The 15,651-nt window shown below is 34.4% G+C and overlaps 1 protein-coding gene across 1 annotated transcript; it reads left to right on the top strand.

Moving 5' to 3' along the window:
• The first annotated feature begins 1,506 nt into the window (after positions 1 to 1,506).
• Positions 1,507 to 12,367, top strand: LOC106716947 (PAS domain-containing serine/threonine-protein kinase). Its single transcript, XM_045682356.1, has 22 exons — positions 1,507 to 1,616; positions 1,803 to 1,905; positions 1,972 to 2,060; positions 2,198 to 2,349; positions 2,478 to 2,623; positions 2,886 to 3,059; positions 3,147 to 3,266; positions 3,726 to 3,909; positions 4,405 to 4,532; positions 5,000 to 5,228; positions 5,441 to 6,172; positions 6,519 to 6,671; positions 7,150 to 7,292; positions 7,786 to 7,897; positions 8,195 to 8,370; positions 8,822 to 8,962; positions 9,524 to 9,723; positions 9,816 to 9,949; positions 10,054 to 10,191; positions 10,658 to 10,753; positions 11,584 to 11,732; positions 12,169 to 12,367. The coding sequence occupies exons 1-22, from the start codon at positions 1,585 to 1,587 to the stop codon at positions 12,319 to 12,321; spliced, it is 3,684 nt and encodes a 1,227-aa protein (XP_045538312.1). The 5' UTR covers positions 1,507 to 1,584; the 3' UTR covers positions 12,322 to 12,367.
• The last annotated feature ends 3,284 nt before the right edge of the window (positions 12,368 to 15,651 follow it).

Below are 15,651 nucleotides of genomic sequence, written 5' to 3'. Positions count from 1 at the left end.
GATGGATGGAGGTTTGTTTGAAGGTGTCTTCAGAACGGCTGCATGGATCTCGATAAAATTTGATGTAGACGTAGAACACAATTTGGAAGAACACATAGGCTAACTATAATCCTGGAAATGTGTACGGTTCCCGTGAGTTACGTTTGATTCACATATTAACTTGTTAAGTACGCAACGGTTCAACACATCTTAGAAATGTGACACATACTCGTATATATAACAGTCTCGAGTAATACATTTCACTTTTTTAGTTCTTCGCAGACGAAGTCGTGGGCAAAAGCTAATGATATAATAAATTCGTAATACTATACATTTCATCATACAAATATTTTTTTTTTTGCAAAACAAAGCAGAATTCTTTAGATTACATGTAAATAACAATATTTCATTTCAACTTTCACTTTTAAGAGTCGATTATTAAAATAAAAAAACCTTGTATGCATAACACCGCCCTACAATCAAGTCCAGTCAGAATCCAACTTCATTCCACTATTACAATCATCAATTACGTTTAATAGAGCAACAATATTTTCCGCAACTCAATGTAACAGGATAAAGCTAATCTTATGAATATGGGTTACAAAGTTCAAAATATGACAATGGTAACAAAAAAATATTAAAATTCCCTTATTGGGCGTACGTGCTACGTGTGCACTACGAAAGGACATCTAAAAGACCTTGATGTTTGAAAGTACAGACAACCGGAACGATTTAACTGTAAGTAATGCCTGTAATTCTATGCGGATAAAGCTTTTTATTTATAATTTTGTATAAAAAAAATCTAAAAGGATATCTTTATGAATTAAAAGACTTTATCCGAGAATTTGGCAAATGAGCAAACAATTGACCAAATAGTCCGTGACCGATACAAATTGACATCTGGAATAGCAAAATTTTGCAGATGGTGTACAACGAACAGGGTACCTGAATTTACACATAGGAAGCAAGCTACTGAAAGTACATGAAAAGTATATAAATACAGGTTATATTTTCCTATCTTCTTCCCAATTCACCTTCTCTTTCCAATCTATTAAGCACCGGTTAAGCAGACTATCTGTGGAGCAGATAATTCAAACTGTCATGGTAATATTATGGATTTTTTTGTTTATGACCTGGTAACATACACCTTTAGGTCATATCTTATTTGGAATAATATTATTGTTATGCCACTATGATTCATAGTTCCATACTTACTACTATTTTCTAGATTAGCTTCTATGAAGACTCAACACAACAAACATCTGCAACAACTGTTTTATTGTTTTTAATTTTCATATATAGATGGCGCTTGTAATTACCTAGAACAAATGTTTTTATGTCTATTTCTATCTTTATGCATTATTTTTGTTTCTAAGTTTGTAATTCACTGACTTGTTTTCAATCGTTGTTTTTTTTTTACTTTCACAATTTTTTCCTGACACTTTATTTTGAACGCATTTAAACTTGACAAGTCGATAACCGTTCGGTTTCACTGGTTCGGTTTGCAATCTTTTGTTTCAAAAATTTAAAACGACTCAATTATTTGCAACTATTCAAGACGATTTCCAACTTATCTTGTAGTTATAAAATAAACTTAATTTTGAAATGGAAGATTCTGGAGTGTTCAATCTTAACAGGTACTTAAAAATTTAAAAGTTATAGAGTAGTTTTACTTTGATATTTGAACTTGCGCGCTGTAATGTATTGATTTTTGTACCAAAATAACTTTCTAACATGTAAATAAATCATAAAGGAGATGTCCGGTGCACGAATATATTTATGTTTTCGGCAAATCTAAAGTAGAGAAATTGTATATTGTGCAGGAATTCAGAAACGGATACTCCAATAGTGACACCAGTGAAACCTAGATTGGGTAAATTCACCGATGTTTACTCGCCCGAACATCTTAATTTATCTCCAAAAATAGTAAGTGATTTAAATTCTTTATTTATTTCATCAAATTAGCTTTATTAACAATTTATAACATTGCAGACAAAACGTTTCCATTTCAACGGAGTAAGTAATGAAATCGCAGAATTTGTTACGCCTGAGAAATCTTCAAAATATGACAATATATGGAGGTAGGTTTGCAATTAACAAAAACATTGAAGATTATGAAATAAAATGGCAATGTAGTCCAAATTCTCATTTTTGTATTGATTTATATAACCATGTTTACTTGTAATATTATATTAAAACTTTATTCTTAACTTTAAAGGAAGGTCAATACTCAGCGTAAATTACATGATGTTTGGAACAATTCATTTGAAGGCAATCAAAGCTTTCCTCGTATAAGGCGCAAAGTACGTCCAATAAGGATGGATTCAGAGACTCCAACTAAACTTAAACAGACAACCGATTTAGTAAGAGGTAAGATTGCTGAGAAATAAATCCATACATCCGACAGCAAAGTTACTTTAAAATGAACTCTTATATTCTTACAGTAAAGAAATAAATTGTAATATATCAATAGTTAAGTTAGTTTTTAATGATTCTAGTTGATGGTCCAAATGGTCTCCGCTTCAACGCTTCCTTGGCAGTGGGTGATGTTCCTGGGTCATCAGCACAATCTCAAACAGAACGCTTACAGCAAGCTATCAACCCAAGCAAGGCTGTATTTACTATAGAGCCTAGTACATTTAAGGTAACATTAACAAAACTACCTTAATTTGCTTTGTTTACATTAATAGTGCTACTAAACAATTGACCACCCTGTGATTTATCTAATATTACATAACTCTGCCTGCCCACTTTGATGCCTATGTTTTAATTCTTGTGTGTTATTTTTTATGAAATAATGTGAAATAATCAACCATGCTATGGTACTTTGTCTTTTATACTTGATATTAAATTGCAACAATTGCTAGGATTATTTGTATAAATAAAATTAAATAATGCAATTTCAGATACTCATCGTAAACAATAAAGCATGTTCCCTCCTCGGTTATTCTTCGGGGGAGCTTTGTGGTCTGCGGTTTTCAGATCTAATCCATAATAGAAGCAGCAAGACATTCAGTCTAAATGAACATGAGGAAGGTGACACTTCTGAAGATGGAACTGTTGTCTTACTTAGCGGGAAGGTAAATTAGAATTTATGTTTATTTAAAAGATAGAAAAGACTAAACTTCAATGTAGAAAAATGATGTTTCTCTCAATTTTACTTGCAGGTGGTAGAACTACTGACTAAAGATGGAACATCTGTTCAAGTGTCTCTATGGATAAGACAGTTAGACAATGACGGGCCTTGCTTAGTTATTGCAGAACCTGTCAGCTGTAAAAATGTAGTGGTAAGTAGTATACTTTATCCAGAACAAATATGGAAATTTTATTACTTTCTTAGCAATAAAAAATAAGATATCTTTAATTGTTGATTAAAGAAAAAATCCTGGTAAGAAAGTTAATTTATAAAAAAAGCTAGTAAATATTTTTTAGCAATAGCTAATGGGAATAAACTTTACTGTCACTATTATAAATGCTACAAAAGATAGCCTTATATATCTTAGCACTGGTTGTAGTATGTAGATATGTACTGAATACCAGTAATACATACCAGCCCGGCCTTCAGTGACAAACTGAAGGCAGCATCAGCTGAGCTTCTTCCCATTAGCAAGAACTATTTTTTTTTTCTCTTTAATTGATATCTTTTGTAAGTGTAATTTATTTTATGTTTGGTTAATAAGCTGTTTTTTTTGATAATGATGAATTCACACTTAGGGTTATTCCGCAGTAAGTAAATATGTTTCCAGTTAACAGTGGATGCGGAGACAGGTATCATAGTGTCTTGTGATGGGGGCGATGCGGCCCTGCTCTTCCAGGCAGACTCCGCAGACAAACTAGTGGGGTTGCCTGTTGCCTCGCTCATACCCTCCATACATCTGCCCTCCTATGACACGCCTATATCTAAGAACATCTCCAAACAGAAGGCTACAGGTATACATAACAATTTTCATATCTCAAATCATTATTTCAGCCGTTGATCTCCTCAATCGCATATTACTTTCAATATATCTGTGTCTTCCTGATTTTATATATGGCTATATTATTACCAGAAAAAAGCTAACGTAGAATACATATTATAAATTATTAAATATATATCCTTAAAGTTTATATTTTACATTAAAAAAAATCCAATAAAACATGGACATAAATTTTTTTACACAGAAAATACTATGAGTCATTTTATAAGTGAAAATAAAAAGGCCGTAGAAGGGTGAAGTGAGTGCGCGGGGAATATACAATTGCGACTTTTTAATGTGCGGAATATATTATTCCAAGTTAATAGTTGGTCAATACAATTGACCAATAATTACATTTTTCCAGGATAATTTTTCGATTTTTATTTACACTATTTTTTTTTCTCATACTTACAAAATATTAATAATAATTTCTTTGCAATTTCTGAAGGCTTTTATTTAACCTTTTCAGGCAGGACTTTAGATGGTGGCTCCTTCCCTCTGTGTTTGTGGATATCTAAAACTACAAGTCTTGAATGTTCACCGTGGACAGGGATCAAGACCAACCGAGAGAAACCTGTGTACATTGTAAATGTCAGGGTAAGTATTAAATTAATCGTAGGTGTTAGCAAGTGACATAGACATAAATAGTAATAGGCCTTAAAGTGGAGGTGTTAAACTCAATTTTGCAGAGGGCGATACATTAAATTTTGAATTTGTAGGTGGGCCAAATTGAAAATAAAAAAAAAACTGAACCAAGTTTTTTTTTAATTATAACATTTTATTTATTAAATTAGAATCGAATGAAGTTTAAAAGCTCTAAAAACATGACTCTTCTTTCTGTGACATATTGAGATCGTAGGTCGTATTTTCGACATGACTGATCTAAAGCATTCTTAGGTTATACAAAGGCTAAAAAGTCTCACGAACTTGCTAAAGAAATGATCCCACAAAGTAGTTTTTCTATTCTATATTTGGCTCCTAATATTATTATGTATAATAAACGCAATATAAGTTAATATCAATCCATTTGAAATTGTGTGTTATTTTTTTTTATTCTTATATAGGTAACTTTCAACGTAAGTGGTCTACTTGTGGTGGACGAAGCTGGTATAATAACAGCATGTAATCAGCACTTTGCCATGTTGACATTTGGCAAGTCCCAGTCTGAGGTGATCGGTCACCACATCACAGACGTCATACCCAACTTCTGCCGTGAGGCTGACATGCTCAAAGGGGGGGACAGAAATAGGAATATGACTTTGTCACCTGTCAATAATGGTGATGATGCATCAGGTATGTTACTTAGATAAAGATTTCTAATTGTGTAAATAAATTACATCTAAAATTTGGTTCTTTGTCTATTTTAATATTTTTTTTTGGACAACTAACAAATAAAAAAAAAATTACATTGATACTAAATACATATGTTAACCATTGAATGTTCTTTTACGAGATTTTTTTCTCTCAATATCGGTAATTTTTTTCTTTTAATTTTGTCATCACAGCTTCAGATACTGACGAGGACTCTTGTGGCGCTTTCAATGGTAGTCAGAAATCAGCCTGCATGTCACTCAATGTCCATCAATCCATACAATCCATATCTACCACCAGAGAGAAGTCTTCTAGTGCATTGTGTCTCGACAAGTCGAGCAGTATGATCACTCATACACCCACACCCACACAAGACATGGTGTCCAGTATCAGCACGACTGAACAGAGGAATGATATATCAGCATTACCAGATGTCACTTCAGCCATGTCCGGAATATCCATTGATGATGAAAACTATTGTCACAGTAGTATCTCCAAGTCCCGGTCAGAGAACATTCTGCGTTCAGAACAGAGTAGCAACCAAAGTAAACAGACACCATCTAAACCTTCAGAAAAGTCGGAGTCCATTTACTATACGTCACAGCATTCTCAAGAGGTCACTCCGACAGGGAATACTCCAAGAGTACGTTTGAATGATCCTTCGTTACGTCTGTCTTTTGACTCAAGTAAATGCAAATCTGTGAAAGTGAGCCAAGGGAAAGAAGACAAGAGCAGTATATCTCTAGACTTCTGTGATTCAAATGAGACCAGTGCTGATTTCTTGACTCCGATCAATGAGATGCCTCCCCCGGGATGTGAGATAGAGGATTTACCTAAACATAATGGTAATGATAGCGTGGATAGTTTGAGTAACGACATCGATTTGGAGACGCAAACTGAATCGGCACCTAGAAAGAGATTTGAAGGTAGGTTCTGAATGTAAAAATATATATTTAGATTTACTTTTATTATATTAATATGTATGGGCAAGGTTTGTATTTGATGACATATGTTCAACTAATTGTCATAACTAGCTGTCGCCTGCAACTCCGTCCGAACGGTTTAAAAAACCTTGTTAATAGCCCATGTGTTCTTCCAGAGTATGCCCTACATCTATACCAAATTTCAGTGAGATCTGTCTAGCAGTTCTGAAGATACCTTCTTACAAACATCCATCTAAACATTTGCATTTATAATATTAGTAAGATTTGTTACGGGTTTCTAACTTGTATATTGTTTGAATAATCCAAATGTCAGAATGTGTATTTACAGATGAAACTCCGGAGACTCCTTGCGTGGCAAAGAGACTGTTGAGGAGTCAGGTGACGACGTCAACGCCGCAGCAGACGCGGCCGCCCGCGCCCGCAGACTGCGGCGACGGCGCCTACCGCGGCCTCGTGCTGCACAAGGACGGCACTGAACTCCGTATGTATTTACTATTTCAAAAACATTATTGTATTTTTTTCTAATTTAATCTGTAAAATGGTATTTGCAGCTACACTTTCACTATTGTTTTCAACAGAACTGTTAATTTCTCGGTATATCTTTATTTCTTAATAAAGCATATTTGATTAATGTCCATTACAATGCATCGAAAAAAAATTTAATCGACGAAGGAGGAGACGCACAAAAAGAGAATATTTAACCTTCCTATGCATCTCCTCCCCCATCAAATCCACCTCCCCTTCCCATCCTTTCCTTATAAGAAAAGGGTGGAAAGGGAAAGAGGACTAAAATTAGTCCTCCGGTACCACACTCATCAGACTGTATGCGAAATTACTTCCACTTGACGCCTGTCTTCTGTGTGGTCGTGGTATTTCACTGAGCGAGGACAATTCTTGCAACTGATGTTGTTGCTGTCTACCACTGTTATAAAAAGTGTGACGATGTGTACGTTGTACAGACGTGGTGTACACGGTGTCGACGATGCAGCTGTGTGGAGGTAGTCGTGTGCGCTGCGTGTGGCTCGGCGTGCGGAGAGAGGACGCGCGTCACGCCACACTCGCGTCCAGCCTCGCCTCTACTGCAGATAACTCACTAGTCATGGTCTGTCTCACCACCAGTTTACATTACATAAACACATACATATACATATCGTCTTTGTCTTTTTAAAGAGAATGTGAACGATATGTTTTTATACTAATTTGGCAATAAAAATTCATATGTAACAATACTAACTCATACTGTTTATATTGTACTAGGTAAAACTATTTTACATCCCCGAATTTAAAGGTTATTCAACACTAGTAATCGCGCGATTCTGTCCGCGTGAAATTTAAAATAAAAACCTAATTAGTAGCTTCCTTCTTCCAGGCTATGTTCTAAATCTATGTCAAATTTCATCAAAATTCGTTGGGACATTCTGGAGATATATTAAAAAATACATCCATCTAAACATTCACATTTATAATATTAGTAAGATTTTGATATTATAATGTTTTACTTTTCAGGTGAATCAATTAGTATATACATATTTTCAACAACTATAAAACTAGGAATAAATTGTTTCCTTAATGTATGTCTGTGGGAATAATTTCAGGGCAACAAGTCAGTGAGCAGCCGGCCTCAGTCTATGTCGCTGATGTCGCAGTGCGGCGAGGAGCAGCTCGCCGGAGAGTACAGCAAGCATTACGTTACACTCAAACAGATTGGTCAGTTGTCATACAAAATAAATCATGTTTCTTACGATTTCAAATAAACAGCAAACGAACAATCGACCACCTAAATTCGCGAAAATAGCGAAGTGCCCATAGACATATGTATTAGCAGATGCTTTACGCTTTTTTAATCGACAGAGGGAGTTAGAAGATAATTCCCCCATTACAAGAGAAAGATTTGCAAAATCCACTGCATCCTCTCTTCTCATCTCTTCTCATTCCAACTCTTAAAAGGAAAGGCTGGGAAGAAGGAAAAAGGAAATACATTTTGAGGATCAATGTTGTGTCCAGGCAAAGGAGCGTACGGTTGTGTGAAGATGGCGTACCGGCGGTCGGACCGGCTGCTGACGGTGGCGAAGTTCATCCTGAAGGAGAAGGTGGGCGCGCACTTCTGGGTGGATGGACCTGATGGCCGTAAGGTGCCGCTCGAGCTCAGCCTGCTCACCACACTCAAACATCCCAACATTGTAAGTTTAAACACCCCGATAAAGGCAACTGAAAATGTCATTGGTGCCTCGAAATTTAGATCGTGTCTTAATATTGAATTTTCGAAAATATTTTTAATACAAATAATACAAACGATCGAGATCTAGACTAATTCTAATTTCCTGTATTTAGCTTAGGAAAAGTTCACGCATCGTCTCTACTAGCTATCGCCCGCGACTCCATCCGTGCGGAATTAAAAAAAACTTAATAAGTAGCCTATGTGTTCTTCCAGACTATGTTCTACATGTGTACCAAATTTCAACAAGATCCATTGAGCCGTTCTGGAGATAACTTCAAACAAACATCTATCTATCCATCCATCCATCCAAATATTCGCTCTTATAATATTAGTAAAATTGAGTCTTAGGTATTTTTTTTCTTTGTTTGCAATTGCATTAATTACAGGTGTTAATAAAGTTATTTGTATTCCAGGTGAGCGTTGTGGACGTGTTTGAGAACGACAAGTACTACCAGATGGTGATGGAGAAGCACGGAGCTGGGATGGACCTGTTCGAGTTCATAGAGCGCAGGCCGAGGCTTGATGAACCACTCATTAGCTATATATTTAGACAGGTACACACTTATGTCTGTATTATCTCATATTGTTTATTACTCAGTGACCGACTTAATTTGCAAATTAATTTTAAAACATCAAAATTGTTAAATGCAACTTTCCCTACTGTAATGCCTATTTTTTTTTATATGTTATAAGATGACAAACGAGCACGTGGATACTGGAATTCGCTAAAATAGCGAAGTAACCGCATACAGATGCATTGAGTACCTTTAACAGTGATGACGCACAGAAAGTGGATATTTCCCCTAACTAAACGTTCCCTCTCCTACCAAACTCTCTTCCCCTTCCCATTCTTTTTTACGAAAAGCATGAAAAGGGAAAGCAGATTAAAAATAGGCCTCCGGCACTCAAAATGTTGTAAAGTGACTTTATGACAAAAAGCAAGAATGATTTTTTATTTGACGTTTTTGTATTATTTTGTGTATCTTCTTCAACTACAATACCTTTTAACAAAGCACAATTAAGTTGTAAATTTTTAAAACGTTCACAATTATTTGTTAATGCTCTTATCTCTGCCTCTTCTCAGTAATTTATGAAAGTTGACTACATTGTTACAGATAGGTCAGGCGGTGGAATATCTACACTCGCTGAATATCCTGCATCGAGACATGAAAGACGAGAACGTCATCATCGACAACAAGTTCCACGTGAAGCTGATAGACTTCGGCTCCGCGACCTTCATGAGCCCCGACACGCTCTTCTCCACATTCTACGGCACCACCGAGTACTGCAGCCCTGAAGTACTCACCGGCAATAAGTATGTACTATGCGACCACTGTAACATGAGATCTGACCGCATTTCAAAATACCAACGCAACTATCTAACATGTGTTTTTATACAATTTTCAGATATGCTGGTCCAGAATTAGAAATGTGGTCAATGGGGATAACACTGTATGTGCTGACATTCTTTGTTAACCCATTCTCCGACATCGAGGACACCGTGCATGGCGCTCTCGCCTTTCCACAGATGGTGTCTGAAGGTTAAATTGTTTTTTTTTAAGTTAATTTATTATCGTATCGCCAGGGGGCGCCTCATTTTATATTGAAATATGTCACGCTGAGGGTGACAATTGTATTATTTCAGACATGGAGCACCTGCTGCGGTGGATGCTGTGCAAGGAGCCGGCACACCGCTGCAGTGTGCCACAGCTTATGTCACACCCATGGATCAAGCAGCCGGTCAACATCAGCAACTATATCTTCCACGAAGTCATTGACTGTGGTATGTCAGATTTTAACCGTAGTAGACGCAAACAACCCTCGACCACACAGAAGATAGACCTCAAATGGAAGTAATTCCGTCATTTGTGTGCCTTCTGTTTTCTCACATTTTTCTTATAAGGGAAGGGAAAGTAGATTTGATGAAGGAGATGGGGGCATAAGAAGGGTAATATACCTCTTTCTGTGCGCCCCTCTCCTCCATTGGGTGGCCGATCACTTATTTGCCAGATATAAAAAATTCTTTTTGCTATCAAGTGATAGTAGTCTACTTTCCGTAGTCCATTTCCATTTGGTAATTGGTTAAGTGGCTGGTCGCTTTTGTATGGAGTCTTGTATCCTATTTGAACTTGCGACGGTGATTTTATATACAAAATGAAAGCTGTGGTCTATCTTGCATATAGTCACTAAATGGAAATAAGTTTTAAGATAGACTGTAGTTTACCTCTTCATAAGTTTTTTTTTTTCAGATCGTCACGAAGCAAATCCAGAAATGTATTACAGTGGGAGTCTTGGATCGCCTAAAAGCAGCTCCCCAGTTTCTCTCGCTGATCCACAGATCAAAGGTATAGTTAACATTATGTATCTTTATGTTTTAAATCTTTGAAATAACCTTTTACGTTACAATATTTATACAATATTTATATTACAATAATAATAGTTTATTTGAATAAAAACACTTATACATATTACATACCTTGTTGGAGCATCCTTTAAGTATAGAATACTTGTAGCAGGATGCTCTGTTCTTCCGTAACATACATTTTTTTTTTGTTTTGGAACGAAGTTCCTTATTGCGCGTTGTGAAAGGGGGCTAGACGGAAAAAAATCTTACGAAAAGTTGTCACGACACTTTTTGCTTTAGTAAGTATGATAACGACGAATGAGCGCTACTTCACCATGACAACGACGTGACAATATATAACGAAAATTCATAGAAATAAAATGTACTTCTTGTGAAGACTTAAGTTTTTTATTCATAGAGTAAACATTGTTTCCTTCACTAATTAAAAGAAAGGAACTTCGTTCCATCCGGGTGTCCCTTGACACCTCTCAAGTTTTTTTTCAATATAAATACCTTACAAATCAACAAAAAAGTGTTAAGCAATTTGGGTAGTTAAAAAGAGTGCATACATTCAATGGAACATTGCGGATGTTTATTATATTCAAATATAAGGACCCGTTCACACTGTTCAATATGTGTTAATAAAAATAATTTAAAATTATCGTTTTTTTTTGTATTGTATTTCTGTAGATGTATGCCTGTGTATATGTATGCGAAGGTGTGAGATGTGTTTATTTTTATTTATTTACTATTGAAGTTCGGTTAGTAACTTTTCTATTATTACAACTTGCGACTATTTCTTTTCTATTATGACACGTTGTATTATTCCAGAACGTTCCAACCCGTCAGAGATAATACGTTCTGATGTACGCAATGTGTCTCGTGAGGAGCGCAAGCGCAGCTCTCTGGCGCTGCACGCGATCTCCGCCGCAGACCGAGACGCGCACTCTGACAACTACAGCCTGCGATCCTCCGCTGATGTCAGTATTACACATGCCTGCTTTACAGTATGCCAGTACAGTAGGACAGCGCTCAAAATCAGCACTGACATAATATAGAGATTAACTGCTTTATACAGTCCATGTCAGACCAGCACTGTCCTACTGTACTGCATGTTATATCCATTTCTGGACAATGATCCGTAATTATCCATCCATTAGCATATTCGGTGCCTTAGTAATGTCAGAATTAACTTTGTATGTAATTTTTTTCAGTTTACGTAAGAAAATGAGAGGAATGGCAAAATATAATTTATAAGAATTTCAAACAGTAATCAAAGTTTTAATGATTTTTTGACTTAAATTATTATCAAATTAAACGACTGGTCATCGTCATCAAATTTTACCAAGATGGATATCAAATTTAAAGATTTTTTTAAAATTTTTAAGTTCTTAAAGTCAATTGAAATATTTCCAGATATTAGATATATCATCGAAACCGGTGTCAGATGCGGCGTTGACGGACATCAGTTCTGACGCGACCGGTCACGCCGCCTGCGACATTGACTGTGACTGCGACCACTATGACTGCGACAGCTGGGACGAGTGCGAGCAGGATAGCTTCTCTTAAATATATAACTAATGAAAGAGATGACATGTTGTATGTTGGTTTCATATTCATAGATACAACATTTACATACAAGTAATTATCAAATGATTTACAGATAAAATGTCAATTGAAGTTACTTTTGTCTCATCTTTCTATATCTTTCTTCATGTTTATAAAAAAAAAAACATTGTAACGAAAAAACAACTCATCTGATTTTTATGGTTGTCTATTATTAAGAGCGGTATTATTGTATTCAAATATGTTGGCGGCTCACAATGTTGGGTATAGTGCGATGTGATCAACTTAGGCCGCTAACATATGTGAAAACAATACTTGCCATAAACCGCTTATTCACTTGTCGATCATAAATAAATAACGTACATTATACCTTCATGATAGCAGAATATCTGAATAAAATATTTTTTCGAAGGAAACATAATGTTTTATGTGAATGTTTCGTATAATGAGAACTCAAGTAACGAAACAAGAACGAAGACGATAGTAAATATGTATTGGACGAAAGTGTCGGATTTGTAGAGACTGATTGGACTTATGAATTGTTAGTATTATTTATTGGTCCCTCGGACTTATGTAATTAGATAATATGTTGTAAATATGAATTTTATTATTTTCTGTATGCTTATATACACAGGTGGACATAGTTAATAAAAGGTTAACTTCGTTAATCGCTGATTCGTTAATTAAAAAGTTAACTTCGTTAATCGTTAAAAGTTAACCAGACCAAAATTATACTGCTTTTGGGGATGAGAGAAATAGGTAAAACAAGTAAAAAGTAGATCTTTTGATGACTTTGTAAATTGAATTTACAATTTCACACTTGTGGCAACACTTTCTTCACTATACATTCTCTAACACAATAATTCGGTCTTTTCACACTTGACTATTTTGATTGCAATTGAACCTGGAGTCTGTTAGTGGTATTTGTATCTCAAGTTTCTAAGATTAACGGACTAAATTAACGGAAGGCAACAAAAGCATTAACACTATTTGAAGTTAACTTAAAAGTTAATCCGTTAAGCAAAATGTTAACTTCGTTAATGAACGGATTAACGAGTTAATGCCCACCTTTGCTTATATATTTATTAAAACAACACATAGTTTGACATCTATTCTATGTTCTATGTTTTACGTCGATTTTTCCACACATTTATTCTACATGTATTTCTTTAAAATTTTGTGATCACATTCAAATTGTTGATTATCGAATTATGTATACGAAAACAGTATTATTTAGTAATAGTAGAGGCTTGTAATTTAGTTATTTTTTATAATTGTATTATTTATTACCTGATAATTTAAACTAGACTTTGATTTTACGTAAATGATATTGTAATTTGCGTGGGCGTAAATTCATAGTTTTACAAGGATCTTTTGACAGTTTTTTGACATTAGCAAAGGGATGCTAACCTAACATAACCTAATTATTTCTGAAATTTGACAATTTTTAATACAAAATCTAATTGTAAGGAAATTATTTGCAACTTATTATAACCTGGATGTCCTTAGTAGTTGCTTACTTTTTAAATTGAAAATCTACATAAATTTTTAAAGCTTTAGGATTCAAGATATTATCGTTAAACGAGGTAAATTTACATTTTTAATAATTATTTTCATCATTAATAACGATTAGTCTTATGTTAGCTTCAGCAAACTCCTAATACACGTTAACTAGTCCCAAGTTATATTTTTTGGTATTTCGAAAATAGAAAAATGGCAACATTATCCCGCGCAGCTGCCGCTCCCTCATTGGTCAAAATATAACTGTCAAAATGACATTTTCCGACCGCCACAAGATCCTTGTCAAACTACAAAGCTAGATGTAGACATAGACAATAAGTTAATTTTAAAAATTAATATTTTTTCAAATACAATCAGTATTAAATTCGCAACTAAATTAGAGAAAAAAAAACACTTATTTTAATCTAAAATTAATTATACTAGGATATTATAAACTTATAAAAAACCAAGTAACTTAACATCAGACATGATGTCTATGGTATAGATGAGCTTTATAGAGTTAGTGTGCAAAAGTTGGTGTAAAATTTATATCATTAATGTAGAGCGAAGTTACCGACCCTCATAAAAACTGGTGAATTGTACTCGGAATTGTAATGAAAAAAAAAATCTGTTGAAGGCAATATACTATACTCTATAGTAGTAATTAACAAATAGAAATGTAGGCTTTATTGTTTTATTTAAGAATATTTTAGGACATTCTGTTTGTTAAATACACTATGGGCTATGTATTTTTTTATTATATCGCTGATGTGTTGTCTTCCAACAAAGAGAGATGAAAATGCTTGTTGTGGTGAATTTGAACTTATCATAATTAAAAAAAAATACCGAAAAGATAAATTTATTAGTTTTTAAACAATTTTTTCGCTTCGCAAATGTATGTGATAGTTTTAAATGACTTATAATCCTAAGAATATTCACAACCAAAACGCATTTTTATTACGAAATAAAAGTAGAACCTGAACTGTGCGCCTAGCACGAATATTTGTGACATGCGCCATCGTATAGTCATCGACAAAGTAAGGTACACCAAAAATCTCATACTAATTTTGACATAATTGACGATACGAGTCGCTTGTCGCAAATATTCATGCTAGACCCACTGAACTCTGTTTTCTCAATATAAGATTCAATAGTTAATTTACATGATAATAGGCAGTGAAAATAACTTTGATTTCACTAATGTTATTGTGAATTTCAACTGTTAAAATAACTATTCCTATTTATGTTGTTATACAGTTGCTACAACAGTGGAAACCCACCGTTAGAAGTTTCCGTAACAAAACAACGAACCTTAAACTTAAGATAGACATTCCCCTTAGAATATAAAATGCTTTCAAAAGTTGCACAATAACAAAATATATTCCAAACTCTTATGATTAGCTTAAATTGTATCAGTATTTATGACAATACCTTAAATATTTTCTTATGAATCGAGTAAAAATTATATGCAATTTCTTTATAGCCTTAAACTTGTTTTTCAGATATTAGTAATGTTAGTAGGAATCCATATATCATGTAAATCGTAACATATCGATGTTGGGTTCAAATTATATTTGACCTTTCCCAATAAGGAATGAATTATTATGTATTATAGATGGCTTATTCCATACATTTATGTTATATGTGCCCAATTATGTGAATAAGTTCTGTTAAAATATCGATACATACTTGTTTTAAATTAATTAAATGGTCATGAACAATACTATTGTTTATCTAAGTTTTTTGCATGTATCGATTAGTGCTTTACAGAAGGTTTATTTGCTCGAACAGTTAATGTAATTGTGATTCTGCTTTATATACAAAAATACTTTC

Source organism: Papilio machaon, chromosome 2, assembly GCF_912999745.1.
Source record: "Papilio machaon chromosome 2, ilPapMach1.1, whole genome shotgun sequence".
NCBI classification, from domain to species: Eukaryota; Metazoa; Arthropoda; class Insecta; order Lepidoptera; family Papilionidae; genus Papilio; species Papilio machaon.
The sequence above is the reverse complement of the archived record's forward strand: the minus strand, read 5'-3'. Positions and strand labels throughout refer to the sequence as shown.